This window comes from Tachypleus tridentatus, chromosome 3, assembly GCF_004210375.1.
Source record: "Tachypleus tridentatus isolate NWPU-2018 chromosome 3, ASM421037v1, whole genome shotgun sequence".
Taxonomy (NCBI): Eukaryota; Metazoa; Arthropoda; class Merostomata; order Xiphosura; family Limulidae; genus Tachypleus; species Tachypleus tridentatus.
The window spans coordinates 20,530,803-20,554,156 of NC_134827.1; the positions used below are offsets into that span (position 1 = coordinate 20,530,803).

The following is a 23,354-nucleotide window of genomic DNA, read 5'->3' on the forward strand; positions in this document are numbered from 1 at the left end:
TCGGTGAGAGGTTGGCCAAGAAAGACATCGTTAGCTTAAGTGAGGTTTCTGACAATATCAACTCATAATTAATTTGCTTGTCGTGGGCCTGGATCATCGATAAAATATTCAGTTTTAGACCAAACAGTATTGTTTGTAAGTTTGTAAAACTCTTGTATATAAATCATAATTTGTAATAATTAGTAGTAATAAATATTATTATAAATTGTATTGTTTTATGTTTGTATATTAAGATACAGTTGTGTTTAAAAACGAATTTGTTTGCATCAGTATTGTTGGCAAGCAACATAAATTTGATACATATTAACATTTTATTAACTTCTACATTTAATTTCAAATTTCTCGTCTGAAATAACTTATAATACGTAACAACATGCTGCACGCAGAATTGTCACATACAGGCTAGTTAGTAGATTTGGCATAAATAACCAGTTAGAACGAGTTTTCGTATGTTCTGAGAATTTGATAATGTGCCAGAATACTTAATAGTAACTAGTATAAAAATGTTCTCTAACCTCTACAGCCCCCAGTGGCTTAGAGGTATGTCTGCGGACTTACAACGCTAAAAACCGGGTTTCGATACCCGTGGTGAGCAGAACACAGATAGCCCATTGTGTAGCTTTGTGCTTATTGCGAAACAACAACAAATGTAAAATCTGCATCTGACACAAATAAATCAATTGATTTTAAACCACAAAACAAGGTAATAAACAGTAAAAAAATACAGATTCCTTGCTCAAAATACTCAGATGTACTGTTTAGTCAACGATTTTTATAACGAAAAGAAATCCCTGACATATCGTTTATAAACTCTCCCGAATTCATCATTTTCTTAGTGAACTGGGGCCGGACATGGCCAAGTGTGTTAAGGCGTTCGACTCGTAATCCGAGGGTCGCAGGTTCGAATTCCGATCGCACCAAACATGCTCGTCCTTTCAGCCGTTGGGGCATTATTATGTGCAATCAATCCCACTATTCGTTGATAAAAGATTAGCCAAAGAGTTGGCGGTGGGTGGTGATGACTAGCTGCCTTCCCTCTAGTCTTACACTGCTAAATTGCGGACGGCTAGCGCAGATAGCCCTCGGGTAGCTTTGCGCGAAATTCAAAGACAAACAAACTAAGAATGCTCCGATAGTATCTGGATTTTACATTTTCTGTATGAGTTTGATTTTAAGCTAAATCAAATGTTTTATACGAACATTTTAATAAATTCCTAAGGTTGTGTTTAGTATACGATTCTGTATACGATCCAATATAAATAAACAAAATATTTGCAACAGAAAAATATAATGACATTTCAAAATCCTCAGTTTGATTTCGAGAAAATATTGGTATAGTTTTCAGTTCAAGTGCTTATATAATCTGAAGCGAGAGTTGAAAGTGTCATAATTATATCAAGGATAATATTTGTGTAAATAAGAATGTTACAGCCCTCTTTTGAAATTACGAAAAACTAAAGTTGGAATAAACATTCAACTTATTTGAAACGATTTCATATGCTTGTGCGAATAATATAGACCGAATAAAATAATAAAAATAAAACATGTTCGTTAACGGCCTCACAACTTTGTGTAACAAACATAGTGGAATGGTTTAATACATATGTCTTTTCGTATAAATAAATAATATTTTTAAAAATTATTTTAAGTTCGAACGTTGGATTGTGCTGCTTCATGATGACGAAATATTTTATGAATAATCTCAAAAGCAACAGATATAGCTCTGGTTGGGAAGTGTTTCTACCAATCTTAGTGAAGCTGTTGCCAGATATCATCGGAAGTGTCTAAAATATCTGTAAGTTTTGAATTTCATGCAAGGCTACACGAGGATGATCTACGCTAGCCGTCCTTAATTTAGCAGTGGAAGACAAGAGGGAATTTACTAATTAAATCAATTTTTTCTGTTTAAAGTAAGAATAACTTACTTTAATAACAGGCACACTCAAAACTGTACGTACCTATATCAATAGCACCTGGGTGTCCCTTGAACCACTTTGGTATGGCAATGCCCATAAATAAGGATAATCCAAGGAAAAAATATTTCTCGATGAGTGAAGGTCGATAAATTGGACATTGGACAAACCAGCTCCCGTAACCATTGCAAACATAACACATGTGATTCCTCCACCAATTGGCTCAGGAATAGTGTTTAAAAAGGCCCCAAACTTACCCAGAACTGCAAAAATCAGCATGGTAACAGCACCATACTGAATAACACGACGACTAGCCATCTGTTGGTGTAAAAATGGAGGAAAAGTAAACTTGATGTGAGTTTTATGTTACTGCAACACCAAAGGTTACGATATTTGTTAAATATGTGGAATATCAGCAGTTATGTTACACATACACATGTATAATAACACAATAAATCTAAGCATTTAACAATAATATTCAAAATTGAAATACAAGTGCTCCAGTCTGTATTTGAAGGGCAGGACATGGGTATACTCTTGTTTTTTTGATTGCTGCAATATTTTGACTGTAAAAAGTCATTCCACATCCAGATCCCCAAATTCCAGAAACGATACAGCAAATTCCTTCTGCAAATATTTCACGGTTTATGGCGCTAGGTGGAAGAGGAGGTGCGGAGACTAGTCGTGCGCATGCGTAGTAATATTCTACTGATTCCAATACCGATGCTAATATTCCTGTAAACATTCCAAAAACAGCACCAATACTGACTGTTGGTAAACCCCACTGTCCTGAAAGACCAAAATGAAGATGTAAATGGTCCACCTTTATTTCAAACGTTACATTCTTAACATACATATCGACTGCTTTAACAAAACACATGTACAATAAAACATCAAACTTTCAGATTATAACTTTCAATTAGTATATTTTTTTATTCCAAGGTAAAGTATGATATTAATGATTTTATATTGTTCAGTGAACTTCACAATCAAATTAGTTTCACAACAATTGAAGTGATAACAAGTTTCTACATAGGCAGAACTGATCAAAAGATAATTCTGTAAACTACTTACGTAAATAAAAAGAGCTAAATTTTAATGAATATCTTTATAACTACTTTCCTGGATAAGGAAACCTAAACCATGGACTAGAATATATCGTCTCAACACGAATATCAGTTCTGGCTGAGTTGGTTGGTCCTAGGGCACCAGCAGCAGTTAGTATGAAGCATATAACCCATGCGGTAACTATGGTAAGTAAAATCTGAAAGTAGGCATTCAGATAATATAGTTAATAATATAGTTAACATATATTATTTGTTATTCAATATTCAAATGTTTTTTCTTAACCATTATATATATCCTTTATTAAAAATGTTTCAGCAGTTTATTTTAGCAGTGAATTCTTTGTGAGAGGAAATTGGTTTACATACAAGCACAGGAATAATGCTTATTGAATATGTTGAAAACAAAATAGGTAACATTTACCTAAATACTAAATAAAAAACAATCATAAACAAACGCAAAATTAAAAAAAGCCTTTCTTATACAACAACTCTAGCCCAAAATAAACCAATACAAATGAACACCTTTATACTTATATTAATAAATATAATCAAAAATCTAAGCACGCCCTCTATATTTCCACATTTAATTACGGAACCCCTTCAAACTTGTGGTCAGCTATTGGTCAGTTACCTCTTTCTTTTTTTGTGAACCTAACGATGACCGAAAAAGGTCGAAATGTTGTTTGCTCCGATACATAGAATCTTCTCTATCCATATCAGCCGTTTTTACATAAATATTTAACTTTTATTAGAAATGTTTCAGCAATTTATATTAGCAGTTAATTCTTTGTGATTGGAAATTGGTTTAGAGAAAAGCGCAGGAATAATGCTTATGTTGGAAACCAAATAGTTAACATTGACCTGAGGTGGACGTTCACTCTATAGGTAATTTGTAAAAGCTATTTAAAAAACACAGTTATAATAGTATAAATACGTGACACATGACAAAACAATAATAATGTTACTTATAATGAAATAATGCTGTAATATTTATTTCATACATAAAATATAAACATGTGTGATCTTGCCTTTGTGGTATCTATTTTGTAATACGTTCCTTCTGGTTTCCATTTTGTTATATCTCGTAACATTACAACAATAGAAGTTGGCTGTATTTAAATTCTTTTGTTTTTACAACATTACAGCAAAACATTTCTCTATAACACTAAATTATTTCGGAAATGTTACTTTTTAAATTAAAGTTAATAATTGAGGCTTTGTTGGATGTTTGTCTAAAAGTGAAATGTGTTTGAAAAGTGTTTAAAATCTATACTCACTGGAAAAAGCTTGAAAAACGGAATTCGTTTGATCTTCCATCCTCTTTTTCTACTGTAGCTGCAACCAGGAATATTAAAGTTTCCAAGATACTGGGAGAAGAGCACAAGAAGTAAAACTGTTCTGAGAAACAAACAACAACAAGATACAGATACTTCAATAACAGGTTGTAAGAACGCTGAATGCAAAACTGGAAGAGCTATTTAGTGCAACAGAGTTTATATGAATATTTAACAATAGTAATTAATATCAGTTTCATCTTAGCTGTTAATGTTCTCAAAGTTAACCCTTTAACAGGTTATGTGAAGGGCTACCATTAGATTATCTATATATTTAGCAGTAATCACATCTCCCTGTATTCCTTCAACAGTGTATTTGCCATAAATGTAAACATGTCGTTTTGCAGGGAAAAAATTCAAGTTTTCTAGTTAATTCTTAGGCAATAATTTTATGTCGTTGTTTCATTTTAAATAACGAAAATGTTAAGTAAAGGGGTTTGAACTGGCAACTTGCAAATTTAAAGGCATCAAGCTTCTTGAGTATGGTGTAATGCGTTATGTCACAAACTTCTGTAAATCGTTTTTCCTCACCATTTATATTCATTCACTTTTTAGAAGATAATAGGAAAAACGTTTCCTGCAAATATTATTTTCAAAATATGATGGAAAATGCGACGATTATCTACCAACTGTAAAAAATAATAAATTATAAAATTGATATATACGATACATTATTACGAAATAATGCTGTTGCCATTATTATAGAATAGTTTTACCTTAATTTCATTTGGATCTAAATAAAGTTTTCGTTTTGAAAGTCATTATAATGAAAACCGTTAGTCTGATTGAATGTTTACAAAGGAAAATATAGTTGTGATAAATGGAAAACAAGGCTATAACGAAGGTTGTTTAGGAGTTTACAGTGATTTATTCTTAAAGTTTTGATAAGGTAGAGATAAATTGGGTTGTTTATGTTGTAGGTAATCTCCACAGTGATTTTTGTGTTTGACGGAGAAAGTATAAGTATATTTCATATGCTGGCAGGTTGGACAAGATACTTTCAATTGTCAACTGTGTAGCTTTGTTCCAAAAACAAAACAATTCTCCTTTCTTTCAGATAGCGCCAAGGTTTTGCATATGCTATACCGGGCCTTTCACGTATCAGTGCGATACCATAAAGTATAAGCCCAACAGGGCCAGGTGAATAAGACACCCGAGTCGTAATCTGGGGGTCACAGGTTCGAATTCCCGTCGAACCAAACATGTTCGCCCTTTCAGCTGTAAAGGCGTTGTAATGTGACGGTCAATCCAAGTTTTCGTTAATAAAAGAGTAGCCAAAGTGTTGGCGGTTGGTTGTGATGGCTATGTGCCTTTTATCTAATCTTACACTGCTAAATTAGCAATGGCTAGCGCAGATAGTTCTCGTTTAGCTTTGCGCGATATTCATACAAAGCCATAAAATAATTAATATTTTACAAATAAAAGTTTCACTTGAGTATTACAAGTTTCTCTGTAATAATAACAAAACACCATTAATAAGTTTATTATAAAACAAGACTTACATTATTGCTATTCCCCAGTTTTTACTAGCTTTAAAAGTTGCTTCTTCGAAGAGAGAAAGTCCTACCAACGATATGGTAGGGACTATCACTGAAGGTGTCAACCACTGAAGAATAACTCCTCTCACACCTGTAAGTCCCATAATCATTTCAAAGATGGATGCTCCAATGATAGCGCCTTGTATCTACACAAATATATCAAGACTTACATTTTAAATGATGCAAAGATATATTATAGATTACTGAATTTAAAGTATGTAAGATATTTGCTGTTATACATATATTTTATATCTATGTTTGTTCCATTTTAGTGCATGAGACACACATTTGCTTAAATTAATCATATAAGGGTGTTCGGAGAGTCACTGTGCAGTTTTATATGTTAATAAAACAGTGACTTTTCTAACATCCTGTATTTAAAAATGCATGCAACTTATATTTTAAAGTGTGTATTGGGAAAGTCACGCTTGTTCTCTAAATTTGCAGAAGATTCCCGAGCGAAATATCTATAACGTACGATGTGTATGTAAAATATTAATGAATCCCAGTATAATTGGCAGCTGAATTTTCTAGAATTACACCCACTGAGTATAAAAGGCAACCATCACAACACGCGATGTCGGGTAGTTACAGTCAGCGTACCATTAACCTCTGAATAAATGTGATAAACGCTTACTAGTCGGAAAAGTAGACCAGAAGTTGGCGTTGGGTGGTGATGTCTAGCTGCCTTCCCTCTAGACTTACCCTGCTAAATTAGGGATGGTTAGCGCAGATTGCCCTCGTGAATTTAGGCGCGAAATTCAAAAGCAAACTAATTGGAAAACTACAGATATTTCATCAGGATCGTCAATAAATTTCGAACATTACAAACATTCAACTTTCCTGAAATAACTTCAAACGTCAGTATTTATAATAGTATTAATTTGCTCTCCGTTAACTGTTAATAAAAAATTCAGTTTCAGACAACATAGATGGCCGGGCATAGCTAGGTGGTTGCGGTTCCTGAATGAAATATATGGGTTATGGTAACGAAATCTTGTAACACCGAACTTTCTCGCCCTTTCAGTCGTGAGAGTGTTATTATATGACAGTTAATCCCAGTATTCATTGGTTAAAGAGTATCCCAAAAGTTGGCAGTGAGAGGTGATGACAAGCTAACTGCCTTCCTCTTTACTTACACTATAAAATTAGGGGTGGCTACCGTAAATAACCGTCGGGTAGCTTTGTGCGAAATTCAAAAACAAACCAGAACTGATGGAAGATTCAGTACTGTTTGGAAAACGCTTGTATATAAACGATTATTTGTAAAAACCGTTATTCTGAGCTGTTTGTATATTGAACTATATTTTTGTTTAAATATAGTTACTCAGAGACTTGTTAGAGATGAATAATAATAGATAACAAGCGATTTTTATTTTAATAATAAGATTTGTAACGTTAACGCGTTGAGTAAAAAATCTGCGACTTTAAAGCTTTGTTTGTTTTTTTGAATTTCGCACAAAGCTACTCGAGGGCTATCTGTGCTAGCCGTCCCTAATTTAGCAGTGTAAGACTAGAGGGAAGGCAGCTAGTCATCACCACCCACCGCCAACTCTTGGACTACCAACGAATAGTGAGATTAACCCTCACATTATAACGCCCCCACGGCTGAAAGGGCGAGCATGTTTGGCGCGACTGGGATGGCGACTTTAAAGAAATTGATAAAGTCGTTGAAGCTAAAATAGCTCTTATTACCACAGTAATAATTTGTTATCACATATCCAAATCTCCATCGTTTACATTAACATTTTTTATTAATTTCTAGGTATTCTCATTCAGTAGTGAATCAGATTTAAATAATTTAAGATTTTGTGACAATTATTGCTTTTATTTTTCCATTAATTGACAAAATTCTTGCTTCTAATATCGGATACATAATATTCCAACAAGCTGTTTGGATATAATTTCTCACCTCTCGCATTCTGATTTGCCAGACAAAGAACAAAGCAACACTTGATACTAAGCAATTTTTCAATAATTATAACATCCCCACGGGCGGAATGGGTAAGCATATTTAATGTGACGGGTATGCAAGGTCAAAATCAAATGAACAGACTGAATAATGAAACATGTTTACTCCCTTAATTGCTGATAAAATACCTTCATCAAAGGAATGATTAAAAGTCCCATACTCGCATTATTATACGACTAATTTCACGAACGTTAACATATAATTGATTTAGTTTTATTACATAATATATTTACATAATTTTGGTTAGTTTATCATAATAGATCTACATAAATATTATGCAACGTTTCAACAGCTACCATTCTATGCACTGTTTTTTATAAAACTTAAACACATTGATGATAAGATACTAGATACTTTTTAGTTAGTCCTTAGGTCTGTTTCACTGGGGAGGAAATATATAGTTTACTTGCAATACTAAACCATTGTTTGAGGTAAACCCTATTCTGCGAAAATAGGTATTTAGATAAAAATATATCACCATGACGTTTTCCAACTGATAACATACTTTTATTACTTTAGGAGTCTCAGTATATTTATAGAAAATTTCGATTGATCATGTTTTTCTTTTTCTTTTAATGTAAACACGTTGACAAATATCAATAGTCTACATGACAGACAAGACCTAACTATTTCGAGTTGTAAAATTCCAAAATATCCTCCCAGCTACGATAAATCGTCGCTAATCAGTGCAGAGTTAAATGATTTTGGGGCACTGTTGAAAATCAACGTTTTATGCGTTGAGATAGACAGAGCACATAATGTATACAGAAATGTAAATATCATATATATAAAAACAGCTCCACATATTAGTAACAAGAGATAATCCTCACTAGCCGCAGCACTTGATATTCCTTCAGACAGGTTTAGAGCAAAATAATCTATGACATCTTTTCTTTTTTCTTTATTTCCAACTTTCCTGTGCGCCAACAATACCGAACGTTTCATCGTGTATTCACGATTTGATTTTATTACTTATCAAGATCTCTACCAGCCTACTCTCAATTTGAAATTCTTTTAGGGGGGATTAAAGTGATCTATGAGACCCAGGGCGTGGTTAAATATATCAATTGAAATGGATTAACTTCATGAGTCTAAAACTGTAATTTCATCTGAAATCTGTCAAAAGACGACTGAGCCATCATTAAATGCTTTATACTTGAAAAAATCACAATATAAACCCATATATGTTGTGCCGCATCTAAATGAAAAATTAATCTTTCTCAATAGTAAGCGAACTTCAGATTTGCATTCTTATTCTGATAATTTTATTTAAAATAAATTGAAGTGAAATATCCTTGCATATTCCCCCCTTTGAACTAAAAACAGGCTGAAAAACATTGTGGTGTTTGTAAAAATATTATTAATGGTCGATTATATTTATTTTTATTTAAGGAAGGTTATCATTGTCGTATACAACCACTTCTGATTTATGTGTACTCGCACCGAGTGCACATTGTTTATCTCGGGGACAAAAAAACAACGATAAAAACTTAACGTATGAGACATTTTGTTTATAGGAAAAACGCACAAGACGAGAGTTGTGTGCTCTTCCCAACAGGAGGTGTTCAAAAACAATAGTTTGGTTTTGAATTTGGCACAAAGTTAGACAATGGGCTGTTTGTGCTAGAAATACGGTTTATGGGGGTGTGAGTCTGCTGACATATCTCTGTGCTTCTGGGACGCGGAACAGACCATCTTCTTCAGCCCCGAGTGTGAATTTCCTTAACAGAGAGGGTTGTTGTCTCCCAACTATATAGAACATATAAATGTTTTATATATTTTAAGAATTGTGTCTGGTGAACAGTCATTGTGCTCACCAGCGATGACTTAATGGGACTAATATATTTAAAGCAAATTCGTTAAGCACATAAATACAAAAAGCATAAAAAAGTTCACAATGTTTGAAGCGTTGGAGGTTCTGCATGCAGATATTTTCAGAGCCTTAATGTAAAGATTGAGACGTTTAACATAAAAAGCTGGTCTATACAAACAGCTACACACGTAATTCCATCTGCTTACAGCAGATTTCAAAGGAAGTTACAAAGACTCACCATCTTCTCGGTACAACTTAATACGTTAGCACACCACACTCTAGCAAAGTAGCATGTCTGCGGACTTTCAACGCTAAAAACCGGGTATCGATACCCGAAATGGACAGAGCACATACAGATAGCATTTTGTGTAGGTTTGAGCTGAAAAACAAACAACATCTATCGTTGCCAAAATATATTCTCTAAACGTAAGTTTTAGTCCTATCCCTATAATATATTTAAAAATAATACCTCTATCTGACAAACTCGGCTGTTCAAAATAAACATATGAAGCGACTTCTGCTTGTCCTGTCAATCCACCCAAAATTCAAATGGTTGTATTGAGAAAACGATGATGAAAACAACAGATCACTCTTTTGCAGTCAATAGTTCTAGTACTTGGTTTCAGCCAGATTTTGGAAAATATGTATATATATATATATATATATATTTCAGACAAGCTTGAAAAGCAGATGTGATCATTAACTATAATTACATTTCAATTAAACCTCACAATGTCTTAACTTTGTAATACTGCAGAGCCAAGTAGGTCAAGGTTAATTTTACTTCAATTATTCTAAATTTAATAATCGTCTGAGTTCAGATGTATTTTATTTTGTGTTTTATACTTTTATTTACGGTCAGTTTGTTCCAATTTTTCTTCATTTTTTATCATATTTGAGTGATATTGAACTTGAACAAGAAAACAATAGTTTGAATTATGATATATTGAATTTAAAATTTATTGATATTTTGTTGTTTTAAAAGAGCTAACAATAAATTAATTGTTAAATCAGAGGTTGATTTTAAATGGTTCAGCAGTAACATTGAAGACTTATAGCACTGAAACCTGAGTTTCGATACCAGTGGTCAGAACAGCATAGATATCTCATATTAAAACTTTGTACAGTTTACTGCAGACAAGAGAGAAAAAATAGTTAGATTTATGTCTCGCCCACTTCTTTCAAATTATTCTTTATGACGCATTCAATCGAAATATACGATCGTTTGTTTCTTGTTTCAGGATTTCCCGTAAAGTTACACGAGAGTTATAAGCGATATCCGTCCCTGTTTGACAGTGAAAGAATAGATGGAAAGCAGCTTGTCAGCAACACTCACCGCCAATTCATAGGCTTTGTTTTGTTAACAAATAGTTGCATTTACAGCAACGGCTAAAAGCGCGAGTATCTTTGGTGTTACGGGATTCGAATCCTTATCCGTAGTTTACGAATTAAGTGCCTTAACCACCTGGCCATGTTGGGCCGTCATCTATAATAGACTAATTAAAAAGAATCTGATGAAATATCTGCACTTTCCTGAGATTTTTATTATTATTATTAGGATTTTTGGCTCTGTTGGTTCCCCTACGTTTGACATTTGAAAGGAATAACTTTGGAGCCAATAAGTGCAGATTACCAGTCTGGTATTGAAAGAAAGGCCTTATTATAATGCAACAGACAACTTATATATATATACATGTATATATATACATATTAAAAATTGATAATTCTTAGAAAACTATCACTATACACGTTCACATTCATCCAAATTAGGTCACTATGAATTTCAGGTTAGAGGAACGTAACGATACAATTTTAATTCAAACACCAAAAAATAAAACTAATAAGCAGATTCCTTTAATGCTTGCGTGTCAAGTCAACACTTTAGTGTTTAAACAGCCATAATATTAAAGAAATCTGTTTATTAGTTTTATTTTTTGGTGTTTGAACACAAAGAATTAATCTGCGTCTTTCAATTATTGAAATCTGAAACTTGGTGACACGTGTGTCGTCACTTATACATAGTCTCGATATAGGAAAGCGCAGAAATCACTTTTCTGCCACACCTTCAGGAAACTTTTTTATAGAGAGGCAAATAATCTCAATACATCTAAACTGAACTCACTCATGATGACGGTTAACATTTTAGGCAGACGAGTCAGGCTAGAACGTTCTTTGAGAATACTACACGCCTAGACCCAGCGGTTTTGGAAATGTTGAAGGTTGGAACATGATACGGAGATTATCTTATAAGTATTATCATTAGCTTTACTTTGCTGAGTGTTGGTAGCCAAAAATAATTTTATCACAGATGTTTTGTAATAAGGAAGCGGCTTTTTGTTATACACAGGGTTTAATGGCACTTTTGATGAAGCAAACATCGTATTCATTGCGCCTCAAAACGAAAAGCAGAAACATTTGTGTAGGTTACAGTTTTAAAAACTATTAAACCAGTTTTAAGCATTCAAGCATATTCGACAACCCAGATAATACATTTATGAGATGGTTTAAATGCTTCTTACATCCAATCTCATGGTTGTTGTTTGTTTATTTTATTTCGATAGATAACTGTGTGTCACAACTTCAAATGTAATCACAATTATTTTGAAAGTGTAAACTAACGGGAAATTCAACAAGGGAGAGGGCTTATGAAATAAGATACATTTAGTTTATTAAAAACATTAGCTCCCTAAATTTAATCCAGTTTTGATGAATATTCATCTGGTTTCTGGGTTCTAATTACAAGGCACTGAGCAGTATGGATTTTACTCAATAATTCGCTGGTGGTAAATTGTTAAAAAAGCTTAACAATCACACGTCTTAATGTTCCTGTTCTTGACAGCATAAAATAAGAGATAGTCTAGATTTGTATGGATTATTTGGATAAGTAGAATACTTTAATCTTATTTATTACTTAGAGGTTCTGTTTAATCAAGAAAGAAATTTACAAACTTTATTTACTGAAGATAACCTAAGGTTATTGTATGGTAAAGATTTGTATATAGATTATTTTAGCTGTTATTTAAAACACTTTATTTTTACTTTCGGTATAAAAATATCGTTTGTTTAATTTTTTGCATTACCGATCAACCAAGAAAGTGTACCCAATGCTGGATGAACTTGTAAGATAAGCTCAATATTAGTTTAAACTCTCACTCATAGTTGTGTTGATAAATCTGACGTTTTCAGGAAAAAGTAAACAAATTCAGAGTTACAGTTACTGTGAATAACAAAGAAAACACAAAATATAATAAATAGAGAATTTGAGCTTGACATGACTTGGTGGTTAGGATGCTGAAGTCGTGAATTCAAGTCCTGTTTCCGAACATGCTCGTCGTATATGAGTGCAGTTTGAGCCTGCAATCTTGCTTTTTCCCATCATGATTAGGGGTTTAAAGCGCTACATTCGCAATTTGAATATCGATGGCTAGAATTCTAGTCCCACCGAACATGCTCGTCCTTTCAACCATAGGGGCGTTATAATATCATGATCAATCCCATTTCTGATTGTAAGACAGTAGCTCAAAAGTTGTTGGTGGGTGCTATGACTAGGTCCCTTTCTTTTAATCTTTTACTGTTAACTTAAAGACTGCTAGCACAGGTAGAGTATTGTGTATTGAACGAATTTAATATTGCTCCAATGCTAGTTAATAATATCATATTCAGATCTGCTTATATCAGGTCATCCATTAAGTAACGCAGGAATTTATGTTCAGAAAAATGAAATGATTTCAAACGCTTTTAATATTAATTTATCAATAATGTACCTTCCATTATTATTAATTACTTACTGCCAACGATTCACAAGCTTATGAATGCCACTTTCATAAAATTCTTCGGATTTGGAGGAAACAACGTAGAGAGAGTTGTTTTGACATCTTCACATGTTCCAAGCTCTTTTCCATCAAGATAGTTCTCCAAACTTCGGAATAGATGGTAATCAGATGGAGACAATGTTTGAAAAATAAAGAGGATGTGGAAGTTTTCCCAGTCTATTTCTTCAATCTTTGGATATGTGATCCTTGATGTGTGAAGCCGTGCTTTATCCTGGAGTAACACAACACCTTAAAGACTGATCAAAACAGGCCTCTTTTATTTTAGTGCAACATTCAAGTGCTCTGACTGTTGACAATAGAAGTCTGATGTAATCGATACATTGAATGACAGCAACTCAACGTGGATCGTGTCAAAAATATCTCACCGAACACTTAACAAGACTTTCATATGGTGGAGGTCCATTTTGGGCTGTTCTATAGCCAGTTTATCTGAACTTTGCCATTGTATGCGATGTTTAACATTTTCATAATATATCCATTTATTATCTCTAATCACTAACCTGTCCAAAAAGGTGAGTTACCTTTACGAGAGTGTAGAGAAGTGCAAAGTTCACTCTTTCTCTGATGTTGACTTCTGTCAACTAAAGGGGGACCCATTTTCTAGGTGTTGACATTTTTCTAAGCTGTTGCAGATGACGGTGAACTGTTAAATGGGTTGAATTAAGCTTCTGTGTTAGTTCTTTTACTGTTACAGCACAATCTTCTTCAAGTGCAGCCAGCAGTAAGTCATCATTAAACTCAACAGGATGACCTGAACGTAGCGCATTACTTAAGCTGTAGTTATTTGATCTGAACTTCTGAAACCATCTTCGACATTTTCTTTCATTAAGAAACTCCACACCATAAACACCTTGTATGTTTCATGTAGTTTCTGCTACACTTTTGCTCTTCTTTTCAACTCATAAATTATTATATGTGTAATGTTTTCTTCAGACACATCCATCTTCATTATGGTTTATGTGATTAATGATCTGAAAAAGTGGAGTTGGGTTAGTTTTTTTTGTTTGTTTGAACATTTTTATTCACGCCTCACTGAATATTTTAGTCATTAAAGTCTTCTACAAAGACAGAAATGATAATGCACTTTTTGTATTAAATTTTCGGACATTATATGTGGGATGACCTGATAAAATAAATTAAATACGATCTTTAAACTTATTTAGTATTCTACGATTGACAATTCCATTATTATTTCATGTTTTGAGGAGCAAGCAATTTAGTTATCCTATTTTTATCTTAAGAATAAAATTAAGCAAATATTAAGGATTGATACAAATGAGTCAGTTGAAAAATACAGATGGGATTTGTATTGGTTAAACAAACCTACACATACAAGTAATAAACAGTTAAATTGAAAATTCTGCAACAGCAGAACACGTACATATAACACAGCACGATTTCACGAGTCAAAGCTAACATTTTAGCTTAACGTCAATATATTACATTTTTTAACACACAACAATTATCCAAAGTAATACAATTAAAAAATAGAAATAAGCTAAAACCAGATAAAGGACCATCAAGTCATTGCAGTGATATGTAAAGTGACATATTGTAAATGTTGGCCACAGGGTTGTGCAACTAACTATCAAACGATAATGCCAAATGACTCGCTAGAAGTGTACATATTGTGTGTGTTTATTTTAGCAAAGCCACGTTGAGCTACCTGCTGTGTCAACTGAGGGAAATCGAACTCCTCATTTTAATGTTATAAATCTGAAAACTTACTGCTGTACTAGCGTGGTAACAACAGAACTCGAAACAATTGTTTCATAAATAACTTTTGAAGATTACGTAGAAAGCGCCAAAACATTTCATTTTTGTGAGTGGAGACCATTGAGTGCTTTAATAAACATTAGTCTGAGTCATAGTAAGGTTAATCTTTTTTTTACATTTTAAGTAACTCGGTTTCTTAGTTTAAACTATTCTGTTTCAATACTTTTTGTAGCATTAAAAAATATCTTTATTACCATAGCTACCTCGGTGAGATAGATATCGAACCCCACTTGTCTTTATAAAACTTTTTTATTAGTTCTACTTGTTCGTTTTCTTTTTATTAGCGGCATTTATGGGTACCAGCAATATCAAACTTTTGCATGTTTATACCCGATTCAATATTAGTACTCATGAAGATCTCTTTCAGATTATCTTCAAGTATAATTAGATGCCCTAAGTAGAACATCATATATGTATATATATATATATGTATACTAGTATCCGTTTCAGAAACTAATTCGCTGGGACAAGAGTAAGTATAGATTTCCAACGCTATAAACATGAGTTCGATTTCCTCCGCTGGACACAGCAATAGCCCGATGTGGCTTCGCTACAAAAAAATGCACACACACAAACACACGTTTCAGTAAAATAAAGAAATAATTGAAAATTCAGATGGAAGAGTTTTGTGAAATAATTAGAGCTACAAGTTTCGTCATTGTCTTTTGAACGCATGTCTGGAAAATTCACTTATTTACTTTGATGGAAGTTCGTTGAAAAATTGAAATTTTTATTCACTCAATAAACACTTAGATAACGATTTAAATTAAGCTTTAGTTTTACTGAACCAATAGTGTAAAATGGTTATTGTTAATATTTACAGAGATGCCAACTATTTCAAATGACTGAGCGTAATGATTGTAGACAGAGCCCGTACAGATATCGTACAACCACTGGATACAGTTTTGAGTCATCCATGTCTGTGGACCCATCTGTGGCTAAACTGTAAAAACTGTCATAATCCAACATTTGTACAATAGCTGTAGTTTTGGTTCCAGCACAGCCATATTTTTTCGCTACATCGGAATCTGGGAACATTTTTCTGAATAGATGTCCTGAATGATCGGCAACAGCTAGGGGTAAATCATGAGCAATGATGAATTGGGTGAACATCACTTCTGCATTTATAGTTTCATATTCTGAATTCTTACTCATAAATGTCGTTATCTGGATCGTTTTAGTCTTCGCCTCAGCCTTTTGTTGGTGAGATGCCGATTTTGTATGTCTGCAAAAATCGTTTACCCCCCATGCGCCACAAAAAAAATCGATGTGACAAACTGTACAAAACGCATAACTGTCACTGACTTTTGATGCACTATACTCTTTCCTAAATTTTTGATTCACAGTTTTAGTCCTTTTAGATTTGCCAGGAACAAGACAATCTGCTGAAAGAGGCCTTTTATTTTTTATCATGTGAACGATCGCATTAGTGTTTCTATGCGCTTAAAAAACGGGAAATATCCATCTACGCGAGCGCTGATTGGCTGAGAAGCACTAATGATGTAACTGTGGATTCCTCCACGTACCCAGTATGGAGAAGCACCGCAGTCAAACTATTGGTAGACGTCGGAGATACAAATATTTTTTATTATTTCAAGCACAAACATGACCATCGCAAGTAGCCATTGGATTATGTCTTTTATTTATTATCAAAATTATTTGTATCTTACTAGAAATTTTCTTTTCACCCTTTTCAAGGGGAACAATTTATCACTTTATTGTAAAGGTCTATATTATATGTAATAATTTGGGAGTCGCAAGAAGTCGTAATATTTGTCTGCATGAGTCGTAATATATACACCAAAATTGTAATGATTTCGCTCAAATCGTAATGGTTGGCACCTCTGTATTTAAACATTTGTAAAAGTGGTTTTAAACGAACTGTTTTGTGACCACCATTTTGTTTCGTCATGATCCCTAATATTAATTACAACCGAACTTAATCATTTTTATACTTGTGTAAAAGTGAAATATTTTATTTTAATGACTTATTGGATTTTAAACATCACTAACGTGTAGGTCGTTCATCCAAGTATGTAAAGTTGTTTTTCTCCCTAGTTAAAACTTAAGCCATTTTATTTAAATCATATGATTTTTGTATACTACAATTTGCTGACTTCCATTTTTGTGATAAGCTGTTGACGATGGATTCGGAAAAATGAACTATTATTAAATATGTGGAATATGAAATTTAGAGACAAACGTAATTTTTGAACAATCAGTTACATATATCAGAAACATTCAAGTAATGTCGCGTAAGACTTGTTTGTTTTGAACGTGGCACAAAGGTACATTAGGATTATCTACATTATTTATAACACCTCCCACGACCCCACTTACACCAAACATGCTCACCCTTTCAGCCATGGGGGTGTTATAATGTAACGGTCAATACTACTATTTGTTGGTAAAAGAGTAGCCCAAGAGTTAGCGGTGGGTGGTGGTGACTAGCTGCCTTCCCTGTAGTCTTCCAATGCTAAAGTAGTGACGGCTAGCTTTGCGCAAAAAACAAAAACATTAATAGGCTGCTTTTATATTGATATTACACATCCTTGTTTGGATTTGTTTTATATTCATTTTATTTTCATTCCTTTTTATAGTAAGTACACAAAATATGTTATATGTTTCTTATGTGATGTTTTGTGGTTAATTATATACTTTTTTAAAATTTGTGAAACATTTACTTTATTCTCTAACAGTAAGATCAGATATATTCAGTTTATTCAGCAACAACTTAGTTTATTGTGTGTTTTTTCCTTCTCTTTAAGATAAAAACATTGAACTTAACTTAGGTATTTTGAAGAAACGATAGCGACGCTATTTCCACAGATAATTAACCGACTGGTTTTATCTAATAGAACGAGATTCTCATTTTTACTCTCAAAATCAGAACAAAATTCGGAAAATAAGAATTGTGTTAAACAGTTATTTTTCTTAAGTTCAACTCTCCTTGTAGCAATGGTGAATAACGTAAATATTTGTATAATATTATACATGTGATGTGAATTTCTACAGACTTTTCCGTTAATATATCGATATGTGTATATATATATAAAAGTCAAATGTTTCTTTTTGTAGGTCTGTTCCTTATCCACGGCCCACCACATTGGAAAAGTTACTAGCCCAAACTCAAGTCACAAAGAGATCTTTGTACGGGAAGTAACTTGGTTTATGTGGCTATTGCCTCAGAACCAACAGCATGAGCCGAAAGTGACCAATATAGTGATATTTGGAAAAAATGAACGACTAATTGGACTGAAATTGAAAATGCAGAATTTTTATGTAATCTTTTACATAAAAAGAGTTGTTATTTACATTTCTTGTCTGTGTTAAGATTTATTACGGGTTATAACGATTTAAAAACTTGGTGAAGCCTTCATTTCTACACTTTCTCTCCACTTCAATGTTTTCTATGTACATGTGAAATCACTCTAACTCTACCTTAACGAAAAAAGGCTGGTGCTTTCTTTGACACATCTGTCACTACACAGGCTTTCTTCTGTCACATATTATGCTACACTTGTGAGTACTCACAAGAAACTGCTATACGATGACTTTACAAAAATGTTTTGATATCAGAAATTTTAAATTAAGTCGTGTTGCAGCCAGAAGCGAATAAATAAAATATTCGTTAAACGGAATGATGATGATGTCACAGTATGCTGAAAACACGTTGCGTATTATAATTTATCACGGATGAGTCAACGATTTATAGAAATTTTAATTTTAATTCAGAAGTTAGTTGAATGTAATTATGCATCAAATTTGTAATATTTACCAACAAGATGGGTTCACACAATTTTCTTTCTTTACACAAATATATTTTAATATACAAACAACAATACAATTTATAATAACTGTTATTCTAAATAATGATTTTTGTACAAAACCTTTACAAACTTGTAAACAGTACGGAGTCTTACACCTGGTCTGGAACTCAATCTTTTATTTACAGTTTTATTTAATTCTTTGTGATTTTTATAAGAAACGTATCAACTAATAATTACAACTTGACTTACTATGGACTCCAATGTTGAACAACCTTAGCTCGCATCAGATAAATTTTTAATTTATCAGAATCTCCTGCTCTTTCACTAACTTCTTATGAAGTATAGTGCATTTTGCTCAATTTAAATCGCTATTATATCAATATATGTATTTTTTACGATAAACTTTAAATGATAGAATATCCTGTTAAGTTGGTAATCATAACTATATTCTTCAATAACCTGAAACGTTTACTACAAGGTTAAAATCTTCATCACTAATGAGATACATTCATAAGAAGAACAAAATATCAAATGTTCTCTATTGTAAACTTTATTTAAGTAGTTTGATGTAATTTGTATGCAAACTTTTGACACACTAACTATGTTTTGTTGTTTTATGTTTTCTACGTTTTTATATAATATTATTATAAGTGAAGTAACAACAGTTATCCATATTATGTCTTTTCATAATTAATCACCTGTTCATTACTAGATAGAGCGTCTTATTTATTTCCTGTAAATAAATTCTTCCCCCCAATAATCACTAGAATTACGATTAAGCCCGAAATAAAGCGTACACTCGAAGCATTTAAATGAAAAATTTTCGTTAATTAAGGTGTATGTTTATATCTCCTTTAAAAGATTCTTTTGGCAGAATATTTGTGATGTGTACATTGGAATTGGCAGTAACTGCCTGTTGAAGAAGACGTCGTATTCTAAAATTATGTTCTTTTTCTACTTCAGGCAAATGTCGCCCATTCCACTGTACTTATCAATGTGATTTTACCCAAAATACAAGATATAAAAGTATATTGAATTTTTACCAATTATTTTGACTCAATGGCTGAGAGTTTTATTTGTTTGTTTTGAATTTTCCACAAAGCTACACAAGGGTCATTTGAGCTACCCGTCCCTAATTTTATAACCCGGCATGGCCACGTGGTTAAGGCACTCAAGTCGTAATCTGGAGTCACGGGCTTGAATCATCGTCATACCAAACATCCTCGCCCTATCAACCGTGGGGGCGTTATAATATGACGACCAATCTTATTATTTGTGAGTAAAATAGTAGCCCAACAGTTAGTGTTGGTGATGATTAATTGTCTTCCCTCTAGTTTTACATTGCTTAATGTAACGGTTAACGCAAATAGCTCTCGTGTAGCTTTGCTTGAAATTCAAAACAAACCAAAATTAAAACCTAATTTACCAGTGTAAGAGCTGGCAGTTAGTTATCATTATCCACTCACTGTCATCTCTTGGGATACTCCTTTACCACAAAATAGTGGGAATGACCGTCACTTTAAAACGAACCTCACGAAAAAAATGCACTTATATTAGTTCGTTAAAATACTTTACAAATGTTTATTTTTAAGATTATTCGACAATATTCTAAAGACTTAAAATTAGGGTAACCTCTATCTCCAAACTGAAAACTATTATAACCTCTATGTACAGAATGAAAATTACTATAACCTCTACCATTTTGCTTGTTTTGAATAAGTGAATTATAGGAAAAGATAATAGTAATATTATCCATTTCCTACCCTTGTATGATACGTGTCTCAGTAAAAAAAGGAGTTTGATTGTTACTCCTTTAATGCATAGATTGTCACAAATTTAGTTGCGCGTTTTTACGAAAGCGAGACGTGAACCATGGATCATTGTTGCACACTCTGGGAACACTAGCGAGATCGAGTAAGAAACGGAAACTTGTTTCACATCAGAATGATTAATTTTTATCGACACAAATGTTTATATGTTCAGTGATATGCTTTTGTAAATTAAAAATAACATTATATAAGAAAAACATTTCTTTCAAAATACGCATATACGAGACTTAGAAACAAATGGTTTGCTTTGAATGTATGTGTTTTCTTATAGCAAAGTCACATCGGACTATCTTCTGAGTCCATTGAGGAGATTCGAACCCCTGATTTTAGCGTTGTAAATCCCTAGATATGCTGCTGTGCTAGAAGGGTTTGCTTGAATTTCCTAATGTGGCAATGATAGGCTAGAGGAAAGGCAGATAGTCAACACCACTCACCGCCAACTCTCGGGCTACTCTTTTTAGTTCCGGATAGTGTTTGTTTGTTTAGATTATAGCACAAAGTTACACAATGGGTTATCTGTGCTCTGCCCACCACGATTATCGAAAATTGGTTTTTTGCAGTGTGAGTTCTTAGACATTCCATTGTTCCACTTGGGTGTAAATAGAGTGTGTTTGTGTTTTTATATCAAAACCACATTGGGCTGTTTGTTGTGTCCACTGCAGTGGAATCGAGCCTTTGATTGCAGCGTTGTAAATCCGTGGACTTATCGTTGTATTATTGGGGCCCCCCGGATAGTGAGATTGACCGTGACGTTCTAACGCCTCTCCCACTGAAATGGCGAGCATATTTGATAAAATGTAATTGAACCAATAATCGTTAGATTGTAAGTTAAACTAGGCGAATCGGTAAAGTTACCAAAACATGTGTTAAAGTGCAATTCAAATCATATTATTCCTGTGAAAGGAGCCGAAGACCACTTGGATGGATCCCCTGTTTTATCACTCGTATTACTCCACTGTATTGTATTGTTTTTCAATAAGTCAATAGACACTGAAATTACTTTAAGTAAGGGGCATTTAAAGTTGTAATTTGTTATTTCTTGGCGTGAGTAAGATGTGCGCATGCCACGAATCATGAAAAGAATTATACACTCTGTAGGTTACAACAGAGCATGATGTATGAATTTGAAAATTGATAAATGAACATATTTGTTACTCTTAATTTTTGTTTTAGTTACACTTTAAACAGAAGAGTTTCAGTGACCCTGCGCAGGTTCATGGCACCACATCAAAACTTAGTATGTATAATGTTAAACTTTGTTTCTGTGAAGGTTTATATGTAGACTGGTGTTACATTGATTTCTTCTAAAATATATTGGTACCCTATGCTAGCTACTTCTCCGCTTCTTTCTATATACTTAAGACAGTTATTTCAGACCTGAACTGAACAGCATGTTAATTCAAACAGAAACTTTATGACATGCCCTTGGTACAAGTGTATGGGAATTCTAAATAATGATAAGTTCTCTCAACCTGGAACATTCAAATATCAACAGCAACCTGTGAAACTTTATCATCATGTTGAAATTTAGATTCTCTAATGGTATGAAAGAATTGGCCTTATAAAACGGAAGGAAGGAGAAAATATTGTTTTATCTTAATATTTTTGCACATTACTGTATTTTTTATTAATGTGGATTGTTTATTTTAATTATATTTTAGCGTTTTAATTATATATTATTATTTCTTTACCTTATATATTTATTATACACATATGTAATATTTTATATTATTGTATTATATTATTATTATTACTTAACAAGATTTACGTAACGTTGGAAGAATGTTGGTGTGCTCTTGTCAAATTACGAAAAACAAAAGTTGAAATAAGCATTCATATTATTTTAATGATTTCATTTATTCATGGGAGTAATAGTGAAATTGTTTAATAGGAAAGTATTTTCGTATAAATAAATACAACTTTCTAATGTAACCTAAATTTTGAACTCCATGATGACGAAATATTTTATGAACAATTTCAAAAGTAACAGACATAGCTCTGGATGGTACATGTAGAAAACAGCTACAGAACTGTATACTTTCTATACCAATATAATACTATTATACTTTCTACCAGTATTAGCAGCTCTTACCAGACGTCACTGAACTACTTATACTGAGAGCTCGATGTGTATGTTTCATGCATTACATTTTAAAAATAAAACTAAAACGGAGAAACTAGAAAAATGTAATATCATCGGTAGTGACGAAACTATCTCAAAGTTTTGAATATTACGCAAAGCAACACGAGGTCAATCTTTGCTAGTCGTCCCTAATTTAGCAGTGTAAGACTAGGGGAAATGCAGACAGTCATGACCACCCACCGCCAATTCATGGGCTGCTCTTTCACCAACGAATAGTGAGACTGACCGCAACATTATATCACCCTTCATGGGTGAAAGAACGAGCATGTGTGGTGTGAGTGGGATTCGAACTCTCGACCCTCAGATTGTGTGTCGAGCACATGGCCAATCTAGCCTGATTGTAACACCTACATTTCGTCTTCTTCA

The 23,354-nt window shown here is 33.2% G+C and overlaps 1 protein-coding gene and 1 long non-coding RNA gene across 2 annotated transcripts in view; one reads left to right on the top strand and one right to left on the bottom strand.

The window, feature by feature from the left end:
* LOC143246503 (uncharacterized) overlaps positions 1-23,354 on the top strand; it is a 272,362-nt gene that overhangs the window by 78,565 nt on the left and 170,443 nt on the right. The window lies entirely within an intron of this gene.
* Positions 1,959-7,982, bottom strand: LOC143247928 (solute carrier family 23 member 2-like). Its single transcript, XM_076496478.1, has 5 exons — positions 7,953-7,982; positions 5,817-5,998; positions 4,258-4,378; positions 2,407-2,736; positions 1,959-2,231 (listed from the first exon to the last, which is right to left on the bottom strand). The coding sequence occupies exons 1-5, from the start codon at positions 7,980-7,982 to the stop codon at positions 1,959-1,961; spliced, it is 936 nt and encodes a 311-aa protein (XP_076352593.1).